The sequence below is a fragment of the Tiliqua scincoides genome, chromosome 3, assembly GCF_035046505.1.
Source record: "Tiliqua scincoides isolate rTilSci1 chromosome 3, rTilSci1.hap2, whole genome shotgun sequence".
NCBI classification, from domain to species: Eukaryota; Metazoa; Chordata; class Lepidosauria; order Squamata; family Scincidae; genus Tiliqua; species Tiliqua scincoides.
In genome coordinates, this window is record NC_089823.1 from 29,114,372 (window position 1) to 29,136,216 (window position 21,845).

General features: G+C 40.4%; 1 protein-coding gene across 3 annotated transcripts in view; it reads right to left on the minus strand.

Annotated features, from left to right (window-relative positions):
• Positions 1 to 314: 314 nt before the first annotated feature.
• DCLK1 (doublecortin like kinase 1) overlaps positions 315 to 21,845 on the minus strand; it is a 283,656-nt gene continuing 262,125 nt past the window's right edge. For 2 of the 3 annotated variants that reach the window (XM_066620144.1, XM_066620145.1), the window contains one exon: positions 315 to 479. In XM_066620144.1, the coding sequence (XP_066476241.1) occupies positions 315 to 479 (165 nt within the window). Of the gene's footprint in view, positions 480 to 15,359; positions 15,434 to 21,845 lie in introns of all 3 variants that reach the window. The other variant, XM_066620147.1, reaches the window with a different exon arrangement.

A 21,845-nucleotide genomic window follows, 5' to 3' on the forward strand; every position in this document is an offset into this window, starting at 1 on the left:
AAAACATTCATTGCTTATATCCCCTTTTTTGAAAATTATATATATTTATATATATATTTTAAAAAAGCAAAATAGTCTTAACCCTTTGAGGATCATATTAGCAGCAAGTCACAATCTAGACAGAGAACAAAGATCATGTCAGTCAGTTAGGAAATTATTCTTACAAAGATACTGTAAACACCCCTTTTTTCCAGTTCCTTCATTCAAGCAACTGATATAAACAAAATCAAATGCAACAGTTGCACACAGGTTTGGAGGTTTTTTTTTTCAGAATCTCAAAGGGTTAAGCCAAGACCTTCAGCAGAATTGTTGTATTAAAAGGGTGAATTAGGTGAGCGAACAGTCTCAGATGAACTTGGTGAATAGTCTTCTGATTCAGAGTTGAGTTCTGGTGGTGCTTGTTGTGCCTTGTAACGTTCCCTTACATCCGGGTTGCGTCTTCGTCGGAAAACCTGCCTCTCCTTATCAAGAGCGGTGGTCTGGCAGGGGCATAAAATGAGAATAAATGAAATTAGGCTGTGTATGAAATTGCAAACCTGGCTCCCATATGTTGGCCATCCCTCCCTCTCCCCCAGTACGATGACTAGAAACTTTCCAGATGCCAATCAAAACCTTTTCCTTTTTCCCCATTTCAGCCAGTTTTGCAGAATTCAACCCACAACATAGCTAAACTCACACAAAAGTGTGTATACCAAACTGTTAAGAGGCAGCGTGACATCGTCAAGCATATACAGTACCATGTATATGTATATATGGATGCCATATGTTAAACTTCTGGATGCAATTAATTTCTTAAGAGTAATGGGTTCAGGTTTCAAAATGCAGACTTGACCCTGCCATTCCTTTTCCAGCATAGGTTTCTATTCTGGGAGGAAAGGTAGAAATGTAGTGCTGTCTGATTTGATCAAATGAGGGAGAGAAATATTTGCCAGTATTCAATACCAGTGAAATTGTGTCCTCCATGTCCCACCCAAACCCACATGGATTGTGACAAAAGTGTGAGGCAAGAGAGAGGGAGAAAGACAGAAGAAAGCAAACTCTAACACCTCCTTATGCAATAAAAACAAAAACACCACCGCACACCTAAATATCACAGAATGTAAGGGATTCTGGAAATCATCTAGTCCACCCCCTGCTCAGTGCAGGTAACTGCTACAACATCTGTGACAGGTGGGTGGATGACTGTTCTAGCGTCAAACAGCTGTTACATTTAAGAAGTTCTTATGTCAAGCCTAAATCTACTTTCCCATAGTTTCAACTTATTTGTTCTAGTTCTTCCATCAGGAGTCACCCACAGCAACTCCTTTCCACCTCCCATGTGACCACCCTACAGACTCTTGAAGGCAACTATCATAGATGCCCTTAGTCTCCTCCTGTCCTTCTGCAGGAATTGACAATATGCAATCCAAAGTCAGTTGGTGTCTATTACAAGAAGTGTTCTTTTTCCATTGAATATGTCAGTTAATTAAGCACCCTTTCCTCAGTCTGTATTGCAACAGTGAATTACAGCAAGTTCAGTTGTTAATCCTAAATGAATATAAAATGGACAGCTCTGTGCTTTAATTCAAATAAATGTTATGCTGTGGCAGGAGGTCTGGTCTAGAGGGTAGAGCCTCCGTCTGCCTGAAGATAACGTCCACAAGGTCGCCAGTTCGAGGCCACCGGCACCGTGCGACCTTGAAGCAGCTGACAAGCTGAAGCCGAGCAATTCCATCTGCTCTGAGCGTGGGAGGATGGAGGCCAGAATGTGAAGCCAGATTGGAATGAAACACCTGAATGTAGTGGTTCTTGAAAGAAAGAACCTTCTTTCAAATTGTAAAAATCCCTATTTAATAAGGGATTTAAATAAATCCTGCCTATGTAAACCGCCTTGAATAAAGTCTTGAATAAAGACCAAGAAAGGCGGTATATAAATACCTGTTTATCATCATCATCATCATCATCATCATCATCATCATCATCACAACCTAATCTTGGAGCTGGGGCGTTGACCTGTGATGTCACCCCACTAAGTGCCCACACGCGGAAGTAAGTGGTTTTCACCCCCAATTGCTTCCATGTCTGTGCTGCACTGGAACTTGGAGTGGAGCTGACTTGCTTTGCTCCGAGTTCTGCATAGGCTGGGCTCAAAACAACTCGGCTGGGCTCGGAGCCTGGCTGACTTGCCTCTTCATTCTGTTCGGAGCTCTGCAGTGGAGAGGTTTGGAGTGACTTGTCGACTCAGCCAAGTCACTTCTTCCTGTACTTATGAGCAAAGCTCGCAGGAACATGAAGCAACTCAGCATGGTCGAGGACGGCCAAGGCTAAGCAGAGTTGGCTCAGTCACTTCAAAGAGGAATGAAGAAGCGACTTAGCAGATCTCTGCTCCAACAAGCCTGGTCGACTCTTTAGCCGGGTTCATTGGAGTGGAGCTGGGCCGAGTCACTTCAGAACTGCTGCTTCTCCTGCCTCTGCCACCTTGGCTGGGCCTCATAGAGTACCCCCTTTTGGCCTGATAACTGGGGCAGACTATGCCCTGCCCCTACTAGCTATGTCGCTGGTATTATACATGCATGCGGAACAGCCAAAAGTGAGGAAAAACCATCTTTATCTTTTATTTATTGGGGAAGAACTAACACAGTTTTACTGCTGCAGTTTCTACTGCCAAAGATACGACTTTCCGCTCAAGAAGTGACTTCTCTCTTTAACAGCTGGAACACCTACTGCAAAATTACCAAGGCAACTTTCTGCTATGCACACTGTTCTTCTGTACAAGCACGTATTGCTTCTTTGAATTCTGGAGTCTAATTTAATACAGGGCTTAAGCACATGCTTAAATTTTAAGTGTGTCTTGGCTTTGATCATCTTGGCAGCACTAAAATTTAAGGCGGGTTTGCTACAGATTCAAACAGTATAAACTAATGATTTAGGCTCTAAACAGCAAATGCCCAGTTGGGAGTAAAGAAAGGGTGACACAACTACTGAACTGTCTAGAAACCAAATGAATGGAAGTGTTAGGTCGGAAATGTTGGAAAGGCTTCTCTTTATCATGATGGGCTCGTTTAAAAAAAATGATGCAATCATGAGGTTATTCTACTTCAAAGGATGTATCATTTTCTCTTGAGACATACACAACTGTTTATCTTCTGGAAAATTCACCAGTTCTGTTGTGATCCTGGTTAGAAAATGGAGATGTATTTATAGATTGGACATTTCTGAGAACAAGGAAAACTAAATCCATCAGGTTAGGGCAGAATAGCATTATAGCAACCGCATGCTCTAAAATAATGCAATCAGCTCAAACGTGATATAATAAAGGCAGAAGACGGACAGAGCTTCTACAGCAAAAGGAGTCAGTTGAATAAAATTGTTCCTATAATTGTTTTATAACTAGAACTTTTAAAACAATAATATGAAGTGGTAATAAAAGTTCATCTTGGGTTTTTAAAATAATCATTTTGACTAACAATGCTAAAATCCCACTGTCCCAGTTTACCAGACTATCTTTCGTCTTGGCTGAACTTCAGTGAAGGCTTAACCAGTTCTTCAGAACCCTGCACATTGCTTATCCTTAAAAATTACATTATGGTTATATATTAATATGAAGCAGAAGCCACTCCAGATAAAATTCACATTACAAATGGAATATTTATAGTATACAGTTCTTTGTAACAAATGGAGAGAATGGCATGTTACCATTCTATGACGTACAGATTTGTGTTTTAAAATATTTTTATGCTCAAAAGGAATTTGTTTAAGGTCTGACTCACATCACATTGATTTTATATTGATTCCAGGCTCTTGAAAAAATTCATCCCTCAGTATTAAAGTCTGATTTAAAAAATGAAGGCTCCAATTCATCTTTTGGCTGCATTCTACTAGTCCTAGGGTCCAGTCCTATGCTTTCTCTTGTCACAGAAGTCAGCTGCAATGGGTCTCCTTGGTCCTGTGCCAGGTCTTTATCTAGCCCAAGTCCAAGGAGACAAAGAGGGTGTGTTGGCTAACTTTGGAGGGGATAGCGTCCAGCATAAGCTGTCCAAGCCCAAATGGGATTAGGACTGGGCTGTTAATGCAGTGGGCACTCAAAGTCCCCTCTCGCTACTTGGTATGATCAAGAACATTGCTATTGTTTGCCACTCTTGCTAGGTTTATGTAGACCAATAAAGCCACTGCTTTATGAACACTACTGAAAGAAAATTTCTGTATCAGGCTACTATCGAAAGTCACCTTGCGGTTGGTTTACAATGATCATACATATCAATGACTACTATTCATGATGGCTATATGATATACTTCAGGTTGCCTCAATACCAGTTGCAGGGGAGCAATAGTGAGAGAACTGCATGTCTTCCATTCTTGTGCTAATGGGCTTCCCAGAGATTTCTGATTGGCCACTATAAGAAACATGGTGCAGAACGGCCATGGGCCTGCTCCACAAGCGCTTCTGTTCTCAAGGTTATCTTGAGGATTTTAATAGCATTATGATTAATGTATTTATTATAGGGAGCAGGGGGAATGCTTGTGCTTCTTGATTTAAAAATAATTTATTTTCATAAGGACACTTTTCAGAAAATGATTGAATTGTGACAAAGATAGGCGGTTTTTCCTATGTGTGTTACCTTAGCAAGGATGGCTTTGCTTTAGTAATTTGGCACTGCTGTTCAAGATGCTTACTGGTGTCCAAACCAGTCCATTATGGATTTCCACAGCAATTCCTTATTTTAAGTTACCCTTTTGATAAATAAGAAGAGCTTGTGAAGAATGGTATTGACTCACTCAATTTCATTTCTAGAATGAAAACACTAGATTTTCATTACTACATTAGAGTGGGAAGGAAATTTCTCAGCTAGTGGAAAGGGTTCAAGGAGAAAGGGTGTATTGGCAGCAACAGAATGGAAATGGCAAGATGGCTACAATATACAGTTGCATTGCCATTAAGAACATAAGAACAGCTCCACTGGATCAGGCCATGGGCCCATCTAGTCCAGCTTCCTGTATCTCACAGCGGCCCCACCAAATGCCCCAGGAAGCACATCTGATAACAAGAGACCTGCATTCTGGTGCCCTCCCTTGCATCTGACATAGCCCATTTCTAAAATCAGGAGGCTGCACATACACATCATGGCTTGTAACCTGTAATGGATTTTTCCTCCAGAAACTTGTCCAATCCCCTTTTGAAGGCATCCAGGCCAGATGCCGTCGCCACATCCTGTGGCAAGGAGTTCCACAGACCAACCACATGCCGAGTAAAGAAATATTTTCTTTTGTCTGTCCTAACTCTCCCAACATCCATTTTAGTGGATGTCCTCTGGTTCTGGTGTTATGTGAGAGTCTAAAGAGCATCTCTCTAACGACTTTATCCTTCCCATGCATAATTTTGTATGTCTCAATCATGTCCCCTCTCAGGCGTCTCTTTTCTAGGCTGAAGAGGCCCAAATGCCATAGCCTTTCCTCATAAGGAAGGTGCCCCAGCCCAGCAATCATCTTAGTTGCCCTCTTTTGCACTTTTTCCATTTCCACTATATCCTGTTTGAGATGCGGCGACCAGAACTGAACACAATACTCCAGGTGTGGCCTTACCATAGATTTGTACAATGGCATTATAATATTAGCTGTTTTGTTCTCAATACCTTTTAATAGTTCAGTGGTGATGAATCCGAAGCATCTTTTGTGAAGCACCAGTGGCTTGCAACATTTTTATGCAGATATTGTCCTGCCAATGAACTTGGCTGTCACCATGGCTTGTCTCTTTTATCCTTGGCCCACAGTGAATTGTGATTACTGCAGGTTTGCATACATCCCCCAAATGACATCCACTTTCAAATAAAGTGTTGTATTTTAGCTGTTGGGTGATACTTTCTGTCAGCTCAGTAATCACTAGATTTAAATAACCGCCACTTTTTATGAACCATAACTTTTCCTTTCTGTTTCTTCTACTTTATTGCTAGCCATATAAACAATCTTCATTTCATTAATAAAAGAACATTATTGTACGTTTTGCCTCTTAGTCCATCCATTATTCATATTAGCCTCAAGACTGGAGTGAGGTCAGTACTGGGGAGGAAAATGCAGCTACTCATGCATTAATCTAAGAAAGCCTTTGCATTCTCTTCCATTCTGTAGGATGTCTTTACAATGTGTCTGCCAGCTCAGAATGCTCTTTTAGTACCTGGAACTAACAACTTTACAGACTGACATATTATGTCTAATTGAATGATTACACTAACTCTGAATGTGGTGTAGTGGGTTAGTGTTGGACAAAAGTTGAAAAAAACCTGGGCAATGATTATAGGTTGATGCCTGTTAATGGAAGTTTATTATATAAAGCAGTGGTTCTCAAACTGGTGGGTCATGACCCACCAGCTGTGGAACCACTGCTCCTTTCCCTTTAAGGGGCAGGGGCAAGATGGCAATGCAATCCTCAGGATCGTAAGGTAAAGGGGGGCTTTTAAAAATGTACCTGCTGTCAGGGTCTGGAAGGTATGGGGAGTAAAAAAAAAGTAAAAAAAGTTACTTTTTTAGAAAGTAAAAAAAAAGTGATCACAACCCACTTCCGGGTTGTGATTGCAAAACCGGAAGACGGTCACAATAGCTTTTTTTTTTTTTAACTTTCTACAAGCCACAGGGAGACCTGGAGAGGGCTCCGCAGGGCGCCATACACCCCCCCCCAAACCATGGCAGCAGGTAAGTTACATTTTAAAAGCCCTCTCTTCCCCCTCAGTCCTGAGGACTGCATCACTGCTTTTCACCCCACCCCTGCAAAGACTTATCCTGGTCCTTAAACTCCCAGAGAGTTGGAGAGCCGGTGATAGGGCCATAACTCAGTGGTAGAGCACATACTTTGCATGAAGCTGGCCCCAGGTTTAACCCCTTGTAGGGCTGGGAAAGACTCCTGGCTGAAATCCTGGAAGACTACCACCAGTCTAGACAATCCTGAGAAAAATAGACAGAGAATCTTAATTCAGTTTTGTATGTTTAGATTTAATCACAATACCAACTCACAGAGCTAAAGGGGAATAAACATGTAAATATACTTAAACCAAGGCCCTGCAAATGAGAGGCTAAGATTTTATTATGCTATCTTGTCTTCCCAGACTTAAATCACACTTGTTTTAGTGAAACAAAAGCAAAAAAAAAAAAAAAAAAGGCAAAATGACCCTTTCAGCTTTGATGATTTCTGTAAAACCAAGAAAGTAATTTCCCCCTTAGCGCAACTGTGGCACTAAGCCTGACCCAGTTATCAGGGGCATCATAACTCTAGAAACATAATGGAGGAGCAGGGAGCCTGAAGGTGGAAGTAACACTCTGTTAGCTCTACTTTTTTCATTCCTAATTGCAGATTATTTCCTAGTTCCATGTGGGTTAATAAAGTGGTGAAACTAACTAGCCTGAACTGCAAGCTGCTTTAATGAAAGAAAATGTTGCTTGAGCTGTTAAGCATATTGCTTTCCTTTCTTTCCTTTGCTTTTTTTTTTCTCTTTTCAAAAATGCTCATACAGATAAGTAGATACACACACCACCATATTTTGTTTTAAAGTTAAAATATGAACTGCCTCAAGCATATGTGTGTGATGTGTGGCATCACAGAAGGAAAGTCACACAAGTATCCAATAGGTGTCCACTATAGGCTACAACTAGGAGTCTTTCAGACTGCTGGGACAGAGATTTTAATAGCCAGTCTTAAGCCAAATATTCATGACGGTTTCATGTATGCATGGTCTTCATGACAACCATGAGGTCTGATCAAGTTGTAATGGGCCAACTACATAAGCAGAACTTTCTTTGGATTTATTATTTTGCACTAATTAGTGCATTTTGGTGATCCAGATAGGTGATCCACCTATCTTTGTCACAAATCATCAAAGCTTTGAGATCGACTTTTGTCACAGACAGATCATTATCCAGTTAAGGTATGGGTAGGAATGGCTACATGGATAGAAGGCCTTCTAAGATGGTCAGCTTTCAAAGATATATGAGTCCAGATTTAAACATACTTCAAGAAATACAGCACAAGACAATATAGACAGCTATGTTGAATTTGCTGTAGCAGAGTAAGATGGATGACCAATGAGGCAATTGAGAGAATTCCACCCTGGTGTCATCTCAGAGGCCAATAACTCATGAAGGATACAAATGAGCTGTGGTCTATGAAGCAGGTACAAAAACAACTGGAGCGTGTGGAAGATGACTTGCGGCAAATCTGACTAGCAGATAACCAACTAACTATAATGGAGGTGTGGTAGCAACAAATAATTTTTCACTACCATTAGCTAATCATACTCAGTGGAGCTATTTAAGGTGGTGAATGGATTTATGTGAACCACCAGACCACCAAACTGGTGGGCTGAGACCCACCAGGGGAATCAGAAATTGGCAGCAACGTGATCAGAATGATCATACTCCTACTGGGAATCACTAAGGCTCTTTGGAGGGTCTCTTGTTAAAAGAGGGGAAAAAGTAACACTTCTGCTTTTGCGACAAAAACAAGAAGTGGTATTTATTTCTTTTTAACAGCAGTTGGGAGCTGCTGGGAGGGCTGCAGAGGGTGTCACAGGTGCCCCAGACCCTCTGGAGAGCCATAGCGACCCACAGGTAAGTTTTAAAAAACCTCCCTCCCTGGCTACAACACGATCATCCCAATCAGATTGCTGCCTGTGCCCTTCCCCTGACCGCTCCCCTGTAAATACTTATAGGGTTCCTAAAGTCCAAATAGGACTTTGGGAACCACTGATATATAGGATTGCAGCACTCACTACCATGATTCTTTGTACATTCTTCAAAATATTTGAGATGTTCCTATCTCTTCTTGGTGCAAAAGATAAAAAGTGATAACATGTTGGACACAATTAGCTTTAATTAAAAGAAAGAAGCACTGAAATGGTATAAACTGTAAGCTTTTCTTATTTAACTTAGCAACAGCTTCATTATTGATATCTTACAGATAGGGAATCTCAAACAAGTGGCTTAAACAAAGCTTTCCAATCAAGTCAGTAATTTGAATTGAGATTTGAACCCAGAGTTTTGTAAGCCAAAGTCCACACAGTATCCATTAGACTGCACTAATCACGAAGAGATTTTGTAGTAGTTATTTTTTTACTCCACAGTAATGATTCCATTATAAATTAATGGCTGTAGCCAATGCAGTTGCCATTGTCATTACGTGATGAATAAGATGAAGGTTTGTTTATCATATTACTTTCACTAGATTGTAGGCAAAGTCAATGAACAGAACATACTGTAAGCAATCCACTTCACAAATAAGAAACTAAGACATGGAGTGTAGACTCCATGTCTACACATGCCTGTGATGTTTTAGCCCACAAAAATCAAAACTATCAGATCAATAAGGCTATCAGAAACAGGTCAAAGTGTCATTAAAAATCAGATGTTAAAATATGTTAAAAGTAAGATTGTGCAAGGATGGTTAAATGTTGGTATACACTTGCTCAGTGAAGTGTGGAAATACAATGAGAATGTGAAGCATTACAAAAATCCTGTCACTTCTTTTTCTCAGGAGGATAATGGGTTCCCCCCCCCCATTCTTTGTCTCTTTTCTTTTATTCACATTAAGCATTTGTGCTCTATCTTTTTGCTCCCTAAAAAGGGCAATTTTTAGGCACAAAACCACATGATAAATCCCTATGATATAACCCCATGATATATTCCGATGTAGATATAAACAAGAAGGGCCTGCAACAAAATGTTAAAGGGTATCCTCAGCTCCTAAGAAGATTGTTCACCTGGGAAAAAAATGACTTATAGGGCGCAATCCTAACCAACTTTCCAGCACTGACCTTGACACAATGCAAGGTAACAAGTTAAGGTAAGTATGTCCTTACCTTGAGGCAGCCCCCTTGAGGCAGCTTCCCCACTGCAGTGCATGCCACATTGGCACAGCTATGACAGTGCTGGAAAGTTGGTTAGGTTTGTGCTTGACATTCTTTTCAGGCATTAGGGTAGGGCAATGGGATTTTAGGAGGGGAGAGGGGAAAAGAAATTTTTCCCTATGCCTTTGAAGCATTCTGGTTATGCTTCACAAAGTGTCAGGTTTGGATCTGGCTGCTCACTGGACGGGTATCATTCTGGAGAGGGAAAAGGAAAAGGTGTCTTTTTTCCCTTTCCTTCCTCTGAAAACACCCGAGGAATGGTGCACGGAGTGAGTTGTGGCATTTTTCCCAAATCACAACATGCACACCCAAATACTAATCCCACCTCCCAGCATGCTTACCACCCAATAGTTTTTAAGGACTGGAGAAAGCCAATTTCTTCTCTCTTCCTGCCCTCATTTTTTTTTTCCTCTCAACATCTTCAACATTCCATTTTTCAGCAGTTCTCAATCCTATAAAAATCACTCAATTCCATAAGGTTGTTCAATATCAGAGGGACATTTTGTGTGTTTTTTTAATGTGTATTTTTATTTCGTAACATATACACCTCTGGTCATCTCATGAGAAGGGAGGACACTTAGGAAAGACCCTGATGCTGGGAAAAATTGAAGGCAAAACGAGAAGGGAACAGCAGAGGATAAGATGGTTAGATAGTGTCACAGAAGCAATGAACATTAATTTGAACAAACTTCAGAAGTTATTGGTAGACGGGGGGCCTGGCGTGCTGTGGTCCATGGGGTCACAAAGAGTCGGGCACAATCCTAACCAGGTCTACTCAGAAGTAAGTCCTATTTTGTTCAATGGGGCTTACTCTCAGGAAAGTGTGGTTAGGATTGCAGCCTTAATGACTGAACAACAACAACAACAACATTCCTCTGAATACTAGAGGTATGTAGAGGTATGTTAGGTATGAATACTAGAGGTATTCAGAGGTATGTTACCTCTGAATACTAGAGAGATCCCTGAATATATTGAGACTACACCCTATAGTGGGGCAGCTCCATTTTGCTTCCAAGCTGCTAGATACTCATGTAACTGGGTTTACTATTATATGATCTGTGAAAATGTCAAACTACTTTTCAGAAATACCTTGTAGTACAGTTTTTGAACTGTACCAATTTAAAATATAGATGGGTGATAGTCATGTTGTAATTCTTCCTCACATTAAAGAAAAACAAAACAGGACTCCATGCAAGCATATCAGGCAAATGACTAGGGTAAAATTCTTCTGCCTGACATTTATTTATGACAAGCTACTCTTTCACGAGTAAGGAATTTTGTATGTTGGGAACATACACTGATGAGCTATGGCCATTAGAAAGGGCCGTAGCTCAATGGTAGACCACCTGGTTTACACACAGAAGATTCCAAGTTCAATTCCTGACTTCTTCAGTTAGGGATGGGTTAAGATCTCCATTTGAAACTCACAATCACTGTAGATAGTACTGAGGTAATGGACCAATCAGTAGAAGGCAGTTTCTTATGCCATCACTTTCCATCTACATGGAGCGGTACAAACTTAGGAGGCCATTTGAACTAGGTAGTTGAGCTTTGTCTCTGATATTCTAAAAAAAACCCTGCATGTACTCTGATTCACATACTAAATTCCTGTGTGCATGGGAGCCACGAACAGCCATTTCAGTGTACAAATCAATTGAAATGAAACAGGAGATCGTTCAAAGCAGAACATCTCCTGCACTCCAAACAAGTCATTGTTCCTGAACAAGTAATTAAATTTAACTAATTACCAGAATGAGGTAATTAAAAGTAAAACTGGTGATACCTGTCTTTATTTTTTAAAAATAATCAAGCAACTATTTAAACTTTTTCAGATTAAAAAATAAGAACAGTTATACAGTGGTGCTTGTTGCACTGCAACTGTTGGCAAGTAAAGGACTGTAATGTTACCTGTGTCCTGGTTAATCTCAGGAATGATACATTTTATGGTCTTGATGGGACCTCTGACTCTGACCTCTTCTGGGGAGGTCCACTGGCTCTGTGGCAGAGCACATTCTTTATACAGAATTGTATCCTGAGTTGTATCTGCAAATGGAAGGCACTTCTGTTTGTGCAAGAGGATGGGAACATTATTTTAATGACAGCCCCCCATAACTCTCTAAAATCTGCTCCTGATGATTGGTGAACTCTCCAGAACAGGATGGCATGTGATACGGGGGACTGCAGCAGGGCTGGGGAAATCACTTCCCTTGTGCAAGCTGAAGTTCTTCCTATTCTCAGAACAACTTTGGATATATTTTATTGTGCATAGGAACAATCCTCAGCATCTGCAGTAAATGGATATTAGGTAGCAGGGGTAGGAAAAACTTGTATCTGAGATCTTGGAGAGTCTGTGCAAATCAGAACACAGTAGATAGTACCGGGCAGAACAAACCAAAATGCCTGGCTTAATATGAGGCAGCAATGCCTTCCCATACTTAGAAAGATTACCAAAAATAGCAGAGGTTCTTGCTTTGATCACTGCTTATAACCTAAAGTAGTAGCAGGTGTGTAATCAGACATTAGGACACACTAAATATAGCTTTTTTCTTTTTTTCTTTTCTTTTTTTTGGCTGAGGCTGCCCATAATATAAGGCTTGGTGTTTGAGAAAAACACATAAAATGTGAGAATGATTTAAGGATGAAAATGAAGAAAAAGGCACAGGCATAAAATGAATATTTGCCTTAAGATATTGACAAGGCTTATTGCAGTGTCACAGTTCAAAATTCCTACATGGCAGACACTCCTGTGTAGCAATTAACACATGATTTTCACGACAATGACACTCATATTTATTTTTCCTTTCTACTTGCACATCCTGAGAAGCCGCTATAAGCCATGACCTGCATGTGACATGAAACTCAAAAGATGATTGTGCTTGGGTGTGCATCAATTGGGTTGATCCTAAAATATACTCGGGTTTGCACTATGTGTACTTATACTGCATAGGACTGATAAAGCATTACTGGACATAGTTTCGCAGTGCATGCATACTGCCAGCATGGAATGAAAGGTCAGCATGCAGAATCATGGTGTACATTGCACTCTTTCTGTAAGTTGTATGTTAGTTGCTTCACAAAGTGCTTTTCACATAGTTCTGTAATGTTTTGAACCAGTCTTCATAGACTTCATACATGCTTACCTTCAAGTAATCACTTCTTCCTAATTTTTTTTTTAACTTTCTCTCCCTCCTATTAAGAACATAAGAACAGCCCCACTGGATCAGGCCATAGGCCCAGCTAGTCCAGCTTCCTGTATCTCACAGCGGCTCACCAAATTCCCCAGGGAGCACACCACATAACAAGAGACCTGCATCCTGGTGCCCTCCCTTGCATCTGGCATTCTGACACAGCCCATTTCTAAAATCAGGAGGTTGCACATACACATCATGGCTTGTAACCCGTAATGGATTTTTCCTCCAGAAATTTGTCCAATCCCCTTTTAAAGGCATCCAGGCCAGATGCCGCCACCACATCCTGTGGCAAGGAGTTCCACAGACCAACCACACACCGAGTAAAGAAGTATTTTCTTTTGTCTGTCCTAACTCTCCCAACACTCAATTTTAGTGGATATCCCCTGGTTCTGGTGTTATGTGAGAGTGTAAAGAGCATCTCCCTATCCACTTTATCCTTCCCATGCATAATTTTGTATGTCTCAATCATGTCCCCCCGCAAGCGTCTCTTTTCTAGACTGAAGAGGCCCAAACGTATTCACATTACTTTATGTGAATCATGGCAGAGACTCAATGCAAAGAAGCATGTATATTTGTGAGAACAAGACTTTGAGCTATCACCCTTTTTCACATCCAGTGACAGCACTGAGCAAGCATCTGAATGTATGCTATCTCAAAAACATTTTTTCTCCTGCATTACCCAGAACAGACTGTTAAATTACCTTTGTATGTTCATGCACACATGTTTTGATTTCAAAACTTTACAATTGTGCTTAGAAGTATTACCAGGGGCGATAAATTCTTATACACAGTGCAAAGTCATTTTGATGGTTTTAGGTGAATGGCATAGCAATAGTTTGATCACTGTCATCACTGGCTCTCGGCTAATACTTTTCAGCTGGAATTAGCACCTGCTCTTTACACATAAATGTACACATTTTTTGTTCTTGGATCTTCCAGACAAATGCACGTTGTCAATTTTCAACAAGAGTACAAAATGTACAGTAATTGGTGATTAAAGACTTAAAATATCTACAATGTCCATTGAAGAAAAATTGACTGTCTCTCCTACTCCACTGCAAAGCATGCACTCTGATGTTTATTTAAGAAACAACTTCTAGAAATGTACTGGGAGAAGTCCTGCGTCTGCTGGCATTGTCTACTGTAGTTTGATGCATGCATTTCAGTGAAATTCTATTAAGGAAGAGATCTACTTTACTGTAAACGCTTGTGATGACTGCTGCCACTGTTATGCTAATGAAGCTAAAATTTGCAAGATTTTCTGTGCACAGTATTGAAAGTGTGTCCTTTAAAGGAAATGCATGTGATAAATTTCAGTCAAGATCCATTGCATCATCATTTAAAATTTTAAAAAAAAAGTTGCAACCAAACCTGATGAACATAAATACCAAAATATACTAAATGGGTACTGGAGAGAACTCTCACAAACAAGCAATTCATTAAAGTAGGGAAGGCTTAATGGGTCCCATCCCCCCATACGAAAATTATACCATTTTTGAAAAATATAATAACAAGGAACCATCCCACCCCACCCCATCCAACCCTCCAGTTGACAAGAAGTCACAATCACAAACCTAGCAATGTTACACATTGTAGGAGAATGCTGAGGAGAGAGGGATATTCATGCAATATTATTTGTTAAAATATCTACTATTCTCTTTTTCCCCAAAAAAGGGTAACAAAAATGTGCATACTTTGGAAACACAAGCTTACCAGCACACATACAATGCATTATATTTCACTGAACTGGAGAAAAGCTAAGTACTATGTCATGTCAATGCATTGTTCAGTCTATAAGGCAAGGATTGTGTTTGGTGGGAAGGGAGGATTTAAAATGACAGTATATAATTCCACATCTCATAAAGAAATATATATATATATTTATAAAAAATATACATACATACACAGACAGTTACTGATATCCTGTTGCTGTTTCATGTGTTCTAAACCAGAAGAGCACAGGATAGTAGAGGCCTTAAAAACCACGAGCGTAACAGAAAATATTGGTTGAGTTTATCCATTTTATTTTTCTGTATACACTGTCCTTTTAACTATAGGGATAAATTGATACTGAGCATGTGCAATGAAGAAAAAGCTTGCAATGTCAGTGTGAATAATGGGTGAAGAAAGGGAATGAGGGGGTGTGGCATCTCAATCAAGTTTAAAATGAAACTGATAAAGCAGCATATGGACTGGATAACAAATCAAAAAAACATGTTTATTCACTGAAGGAACTGGTTAATGGAGACTGCCAGCACGTTGCCATGGAAACACTGACTGTTGGAGCTGTACCATCTCATACCTTATCCAATACATTCCTGGTTGTTGGTAGTAGTCCAAAGACCCTGATCTCTTGATGGTAAACCCGTGGTCCAGCTGAGCAGAGAGAAACGGGGCAACTCAGTGGATCGACATTATGCTAGAGAATTAAGACCTCCAGACCAAAACTGTTCCTTATTGAGAGCATATTTATTGTTCAATTTCACAAGGTAGTTGTCTAACATCCTAAAAAAATAAAAATCTATGCACGGGAATTGGGAAAACAAGAAAATGAATAAAGAATAAAGAAGAAAGCTAGCCCTAATGTCTATCTGGCTAAATTAGAATCCCATTTACTTAAATCTGAGATACAGGTTACTTGCTTCAGAATGCATTTACTTCAACAGCTGACAAACAGTTTGTTAAAGAACCAAAAAGTATCCCCCCCTTTTTACACTAAAGGGAGTTGTTAAATTGTATGGGTAAAAATAAAAACTGTATCTATTTCGAGGACCAGAAAAGACCACAATGATTAAGTTATGCTTCTTCATAACTGTGGAAATGTGCAAAGATGAAAAGAAGAATTGCATTTTGACATCCCCATCAATCTTAGTGATTCGGGCTTGCAGTTTAAAAACAGCTTTAATCCTAAGAACAAGGACTCGGAAGAGTCATGAATATCTCGTGTATTGTTCAACAGTACACATCAAGCATAAAAATTAATGAGTGCAAAAAAAATGTTTACTATCTTGTACCAAAATTCAAATATAATTTTTTAATGGATTTGGGAAAAAATAACTCGATACATATGCAACTCGGTAAGATTTCACCTATTTCATTCAGTGTTGCAGTGAAACTGGGATAGCTACAAAAGGGTGTTATTTCTCTAACCTTTCCACAGTGTATTGACAAGTGGCCAGGGCACCACTTAACAGGTAATTAAATGCTGTTTTAGTGCAGAAAGTCCTTCGGAGAGAAACAAAGCACGCTGTGCAGTTTAATACTGGAGAATGCGGCAATGTTTACATTAAGAGTAATAAAAGGAAATAAGATTGCTTTTGTGTGGGTTCAGTAAAAGAATAGTGCAGAGACAGAAGGCTGAAAGTTTACAATTTAAATTCAACAAGGCAGTTTCATACATTCAGATCCCAGCTATTTACTTATTGTATCCAGCATCTTGAGTTTGAAGCCAGAGAGCATAAAGTAAAATTTGGCATTTATTTTGTTTCATCAACCCATGTTTCATCTTCATTCAAAATATTTTAAACATTCCAACTTATTGAACACATCCTGTTGAAAACATGCAGCCCTTCTGTTCTCTTTTATGCCTAAGTAACTGATCTCCTATTGCCATCTACTGGTATATTTGTGTAATGTGTCTTGGCTAAAAACAGCCAACTTTCTAAAAGATTTAGTACCAAAATGTTACATTATAATTTGAATCTTAAATTATCTTAACGGGAGGAAAATTTGAGCTTAGATTATTCTCTCACACACACTCACACACATTTGCTAGTATCAACTTTTTTAAATGAGTACAGAAACAAATTATAAATATAATATCTAGAGAAAATTAGGAAACCAAATGAAAAATGAGAAATGATATCTAAGCTCAGCTCATAATCAGTGGTGCAATTCACAAGTCACTTAAGGCCACTCACTAGAGGCAGTTCACACATGGCAATTATCTCCATCATCTGATCCCTCTCAATTTGTACCCACATGGGGTATCTGTATAGAGAAATTTAAGGTTTTGTCTGAAATACTGTAAGCATCCACAATTACAGAACCCTTCTTGTTGCAAGAGGTGGCACTATTATATAGCAACTCTACTGACATTTCTGCAACCAAAATCAAAGTAGAATGTATTGCAGCACCTCTCCCTCCACACAACGCTCTGCTCAGAATTGTATTGGAAGGACAGCTTGCATGCATGAACTGACCCAAGCACTTGCAGTCTAACAGCTTCATCCCAACACACACACACACACACACACACACACACACACACAGAGAGAGAGAGAGAGAGAGAGAGAGAGAGAGTCAGATCCTAACTTGTGTAAACAGAAGGAAGCTTGCACAAGTCAAATCCCACACTGCAGTCCCCTGAGCCCACACCATTCTGGGGAGCACCCCTGACATTCAGGAATGGAGCTGAAGTAGAAAGGGCAGGATTTTGCTAGTGAGAGCTTCTTTTGAATTGCACATGTTCGGATCCAACCCACTTTCCTTAAAATTCATTGATTTCAATGAGGCTACGAGTTTTAACTGGAAGATGAACTAAGGGTGCATTCCTAACCCCTTATGTCAGTGCTTTCCAGCACTGACTTAAGGGCAATGCAGCTCTGAGGTAAGGGAACAAACATTTCCTTACTTTGAGGAGGCCTCCGGAAGTGACACCCAACTGCAGGATGTAACACATGTCCAATTGGCACCGCTATGCCAGTGCTGGAAAGTACTGACATAAGGGGTTAGGATTGCGCCCTAAAGCTCATTTGCTTAGCTGATATGGTTAAACTTTCACTGATTTATCACTGAAAGACTGTTTTGTGAAGCTGTTTTAGTTCTGGATAGGGAATAAGAAAGTAATGTGAAAGAGGACCTTTCCTTCCAGCAAAGAGTGGCAGGTATTGCATATCAGCCTGGATGCTATCCTATACTTCCTTCAGTATTTCAAAAAGGCTTTTAAAAGTGTTTCTGTAGTACACTAATTTATATACATTCAATAATCAGTTAAAAGATAAATGATTGATCTACTGAAAATTATTTAACTGTTTAGGATCTGTGGTTCTAGTGTTGGTAACCTTCAGTCCTGAAAGACTATGGTTACGCGCTCTGAATGGTGGTTCTGGAACAGCGTCTAGTGTGGCTGAAAAGGCCAATTCGGGAGTGACAATCCCTTCCACACTGGGAGCAAGTGCAGTCTGTCCCTGGTCTGTCTCCCTGGCTATGGGCCTTCCTTCTTTGCCTCAGACTGTTGGCCAAGTTTAAAATGATTTATCAGGAAAGGAAAGTTAACATGGGAATTCTATGGGAACACTGGGTTCTATTAGTCCACTATGTCTGCCCTAATGACCCAATCCTAATAGGGTCTTACACTGCAGGAACTAATACTCTGACAGCATAAAGGCCTTTATGGTTGTTGTAAAGTGAAATATACTGTACACTACAAGTAGCAAGGGGCCGGTTTCATGTGCCAGCAGTCTGTCCATGTTCCCCAGCTCGAGTAAGTCAGCACAGTAAGTCAGCATGAGGGAAAGGAACAAGGCAAGGAGGAGGATAGATTGAGGTCAGGAAGGAGGTGGTATTGATGGCACTGGTACCACTGATATCCTATTCCTTTTTCTGGCAACAATCTGCCTTTCCAGTCTACTTGGCACAGGTTCAGGTAGACCCAGCAGAGCATTGAAGCCTTACCCCAGGGCAAGGGAACAAATGTTCTCTTACCTCTAAGACAGGGGTGCCCAAACCCCGGCCCTGGGGCCACTTGCGGCCCTCAAGGCCTCTCAATGCGGCCCTCAGGGAGTCCCCAGTCTCCAATGAGTCTCTGGCCCTCCGGAGATTTGTTGGAGCCCGCACTGGCCCAATGCAACTGCTCTCAGCATGAGGGTGACTGATTGACCTCTCGTGTGAGCTGTGGGATGAGGGCTCCCTCCACTGCTTGTGGTTTCACGTCTGTGATGCAGTAGCAGCAGCAAAGGCCAGCCTTGCTTTGTGCAAGGCCTTTTATAGGCCTTGAGCTATTGCAAGACCTTCATTCATTCATATAAGTTCATCTTTAATATATTCATTTATGTAAATGTATGTAAATATATTCAAATTTAAAATGTAAATTAATTCTTTTTTTCCCCGCCCCCCCCGATGCAGTGTCAGAGAGATGATGTGGCCCTCCTGCTAAAAACTTTGGACTCCCCTGCTCTAAGAAGCCTTCACAGCTCGAAACTACCAGATCTGTAGATATGGGGGCCCGCCTATATTAGGGCCCCCTATATTATATAGGGCCCGCCTATATTATCAAGAGCCTCTGAAGAACTTCTAGGGCTTTGGAGTGAGAGACCTAATACCTTTGTGTTATTTTCCTTCACAATGAGCCACCATGTGCAGAAACAGGATCAAAGCTTCCCTGGGCTATTCCTTCAGGTTAGTGAGATTCTTCTCACCCAGTCAACCCATTAGCTTCTCCTCCCCTGGAATGACTAGAAAGGGTTTCATGTCTTTCTTGAGTTTGCCTTTGCAGCAAATTTTGCTTCCTGATCTGCAGAATCTAGCTCCTGACTTCCTGGCCCACATCCTGTGGTTTTATTTTATCCTATTACGTTTATATTCCATTCTTTCTCTAAGGAGCTCAGTGTGGCTTACATGGTTCCCACCCCATTTCATACACACACCTCTGAAGTAGATAAATTAGTGATTGTGACTCATCCAAGGTCATGCAATGAGCTTCATGAGTCAGTGGGGATTTGAACCTGGGTCTGCCTAATAGTATTGTGCCCCTTAATGCAGAATGTAGTTTTGTTGAAGTCAATGGATTTTAGTCATGGGATGTGTTTGGGATGCAGGGTAGCTTAAGTGCAGATGTCTTAGTTTATGCATTTTGCAGCTAAGATCATTTTAGACTTTTCTCGTAGTCAATGGCTTACAACTTAAAAACATGCAAGAAGGGAAGGAATTTTTGCTGATTCCCCCTTCCCTCTGCAGCCTCTGTGCCTCCCAAGAACCTGCTTCTGAGAGATGAGTGAACTTCTGGTGTGAATCTGGAGAGAGGGTTGCATAGGAGACTACAGAGAGAGGAAGAATCAGTGGAAATTATCTCCCTCTTGCATGAATGAAAGTAGTTCTTTGGAAACCAACCATTATCAAAATGTCACTTTCCATTTAGGAATTCCTAGGAATACATTTTAATAGCCTATCCCATTATACTTTAGTTCACTTCTTTAAGGTATCCCACTGCCCTAAATTTAGGTCATTCAACCTGCAAACAAATAGTCGTGGTAGAGCTGATATCTTATTCAAACACAGTGGAAGGGCATAATTTTTCATCCTAGTTTTGTCTTGCCTTTGCCTTCTCCTTCTCCCTTCATCAACACTACATGGTTCCTGTAAGCTTGAGGTTGCTGTTTACTCTCACAGCCAAACCAGGAACCTCAAATGTAATCGTTAAGCCTTTTCTTCTGCCTGCTTAAAAACAGTAAGTCAACACACATGAAGTCGCACTTTTAACGCTTCCAATCATGAACATAAATTGGACTATGGTTAATTAGTATAATGAAAGGTTTGTGTATTTTTGAAGAAGGGCCCATTTGTTTTTATTAATTCCCAAACAGAAGAGTGTTGTTAGTCAAATCTATAGGGTAGCGCCATTTTCTTTCAAGACATCTGTGTTCAGTTAAGACATAATTACAAGCCCTCCTTTTTAGTGGCTGGAGACACTACCAGGCAATAGTGAAGCCACTATTTTAAAACACTCAAATTGATAGTCTATTTATAGACTTGAAGCAATTACATGCATTTTGAAAGTATTTTTTTCAGGATTTGGACTGTAACCAATGTAGACAAAAAGAGGCGTTCAATGATACTGGCTACTCTCTGACTTTGTAAAGTCAGAAATACAACCCAATGTTTTTCTTATGCAGTTATATTATAGACAAAATCAAGATTAGTGGTGTCATGGTTTCAGGTTTTCCCCCCATAAAATTCTGTTTCCCCAAATAAAATTTTTTACTATTTAACTATACATTTTCCAAAGAAATTTTTTTTAAGTTCCACTAATACTTAATTTTTATGTATTTTGCAACAAACAGCATGTAAATTCTACATGCCTAACAGCTCAGTCCTTACTAAATCTCCATGCAGCGATGCCGTGACTTCTGCTGCGTCCTGCAGGGAATTTTTGGCTGCTGGAGATTTCCTCCGGTAGAGTGACATTTGTTTCCTTGCCCTGGGGTAAGCCTTAGCAGCTGAAATGGATAAACTTGAACTTGCACTAGAGATATTCTTTATCCATGCAGGCAGATCAGGCCCAGACAGGGGGTTTGGATTTGTTTCTGCCCACCTCCACACCCCGTCACCACCCTGTTCCACCCTACCTCACCCAATTCAAATCCCTCCTTGCCCTCTCCCCTTTTGTGGGCTTATCTCTGCTGGTGGGTCTCTGTTGATCTGCCAGCACATGTGGGAAGGCTCCAGCCTTCCTGCCAGCCAGCCATTTGAGCTGCCACAAAGCATTTTATGGGGCTTTTGCAACAGCCACCACGATGGAACAACTGGTCCCCTGGTGCTTCCTTTTGTAAGGAGTGGTCTGTACATATCAGCTTCAAGATTTCTTCAAGTTATGCCTCCTGTGCTTTAAATGTTTTTAAGTGGCTTATGGGACATAAGCAGGACTAACCTACACTAATGGAATTCAACTCCTCTTTGTTTAAAACTGAGAAATACACACAAACACACAGAGTTCTAACAATTACATATACACAGCGCACCAACACTCTTCATTCTTCACTTAACATCCATTCATACATTTATTTGTTTG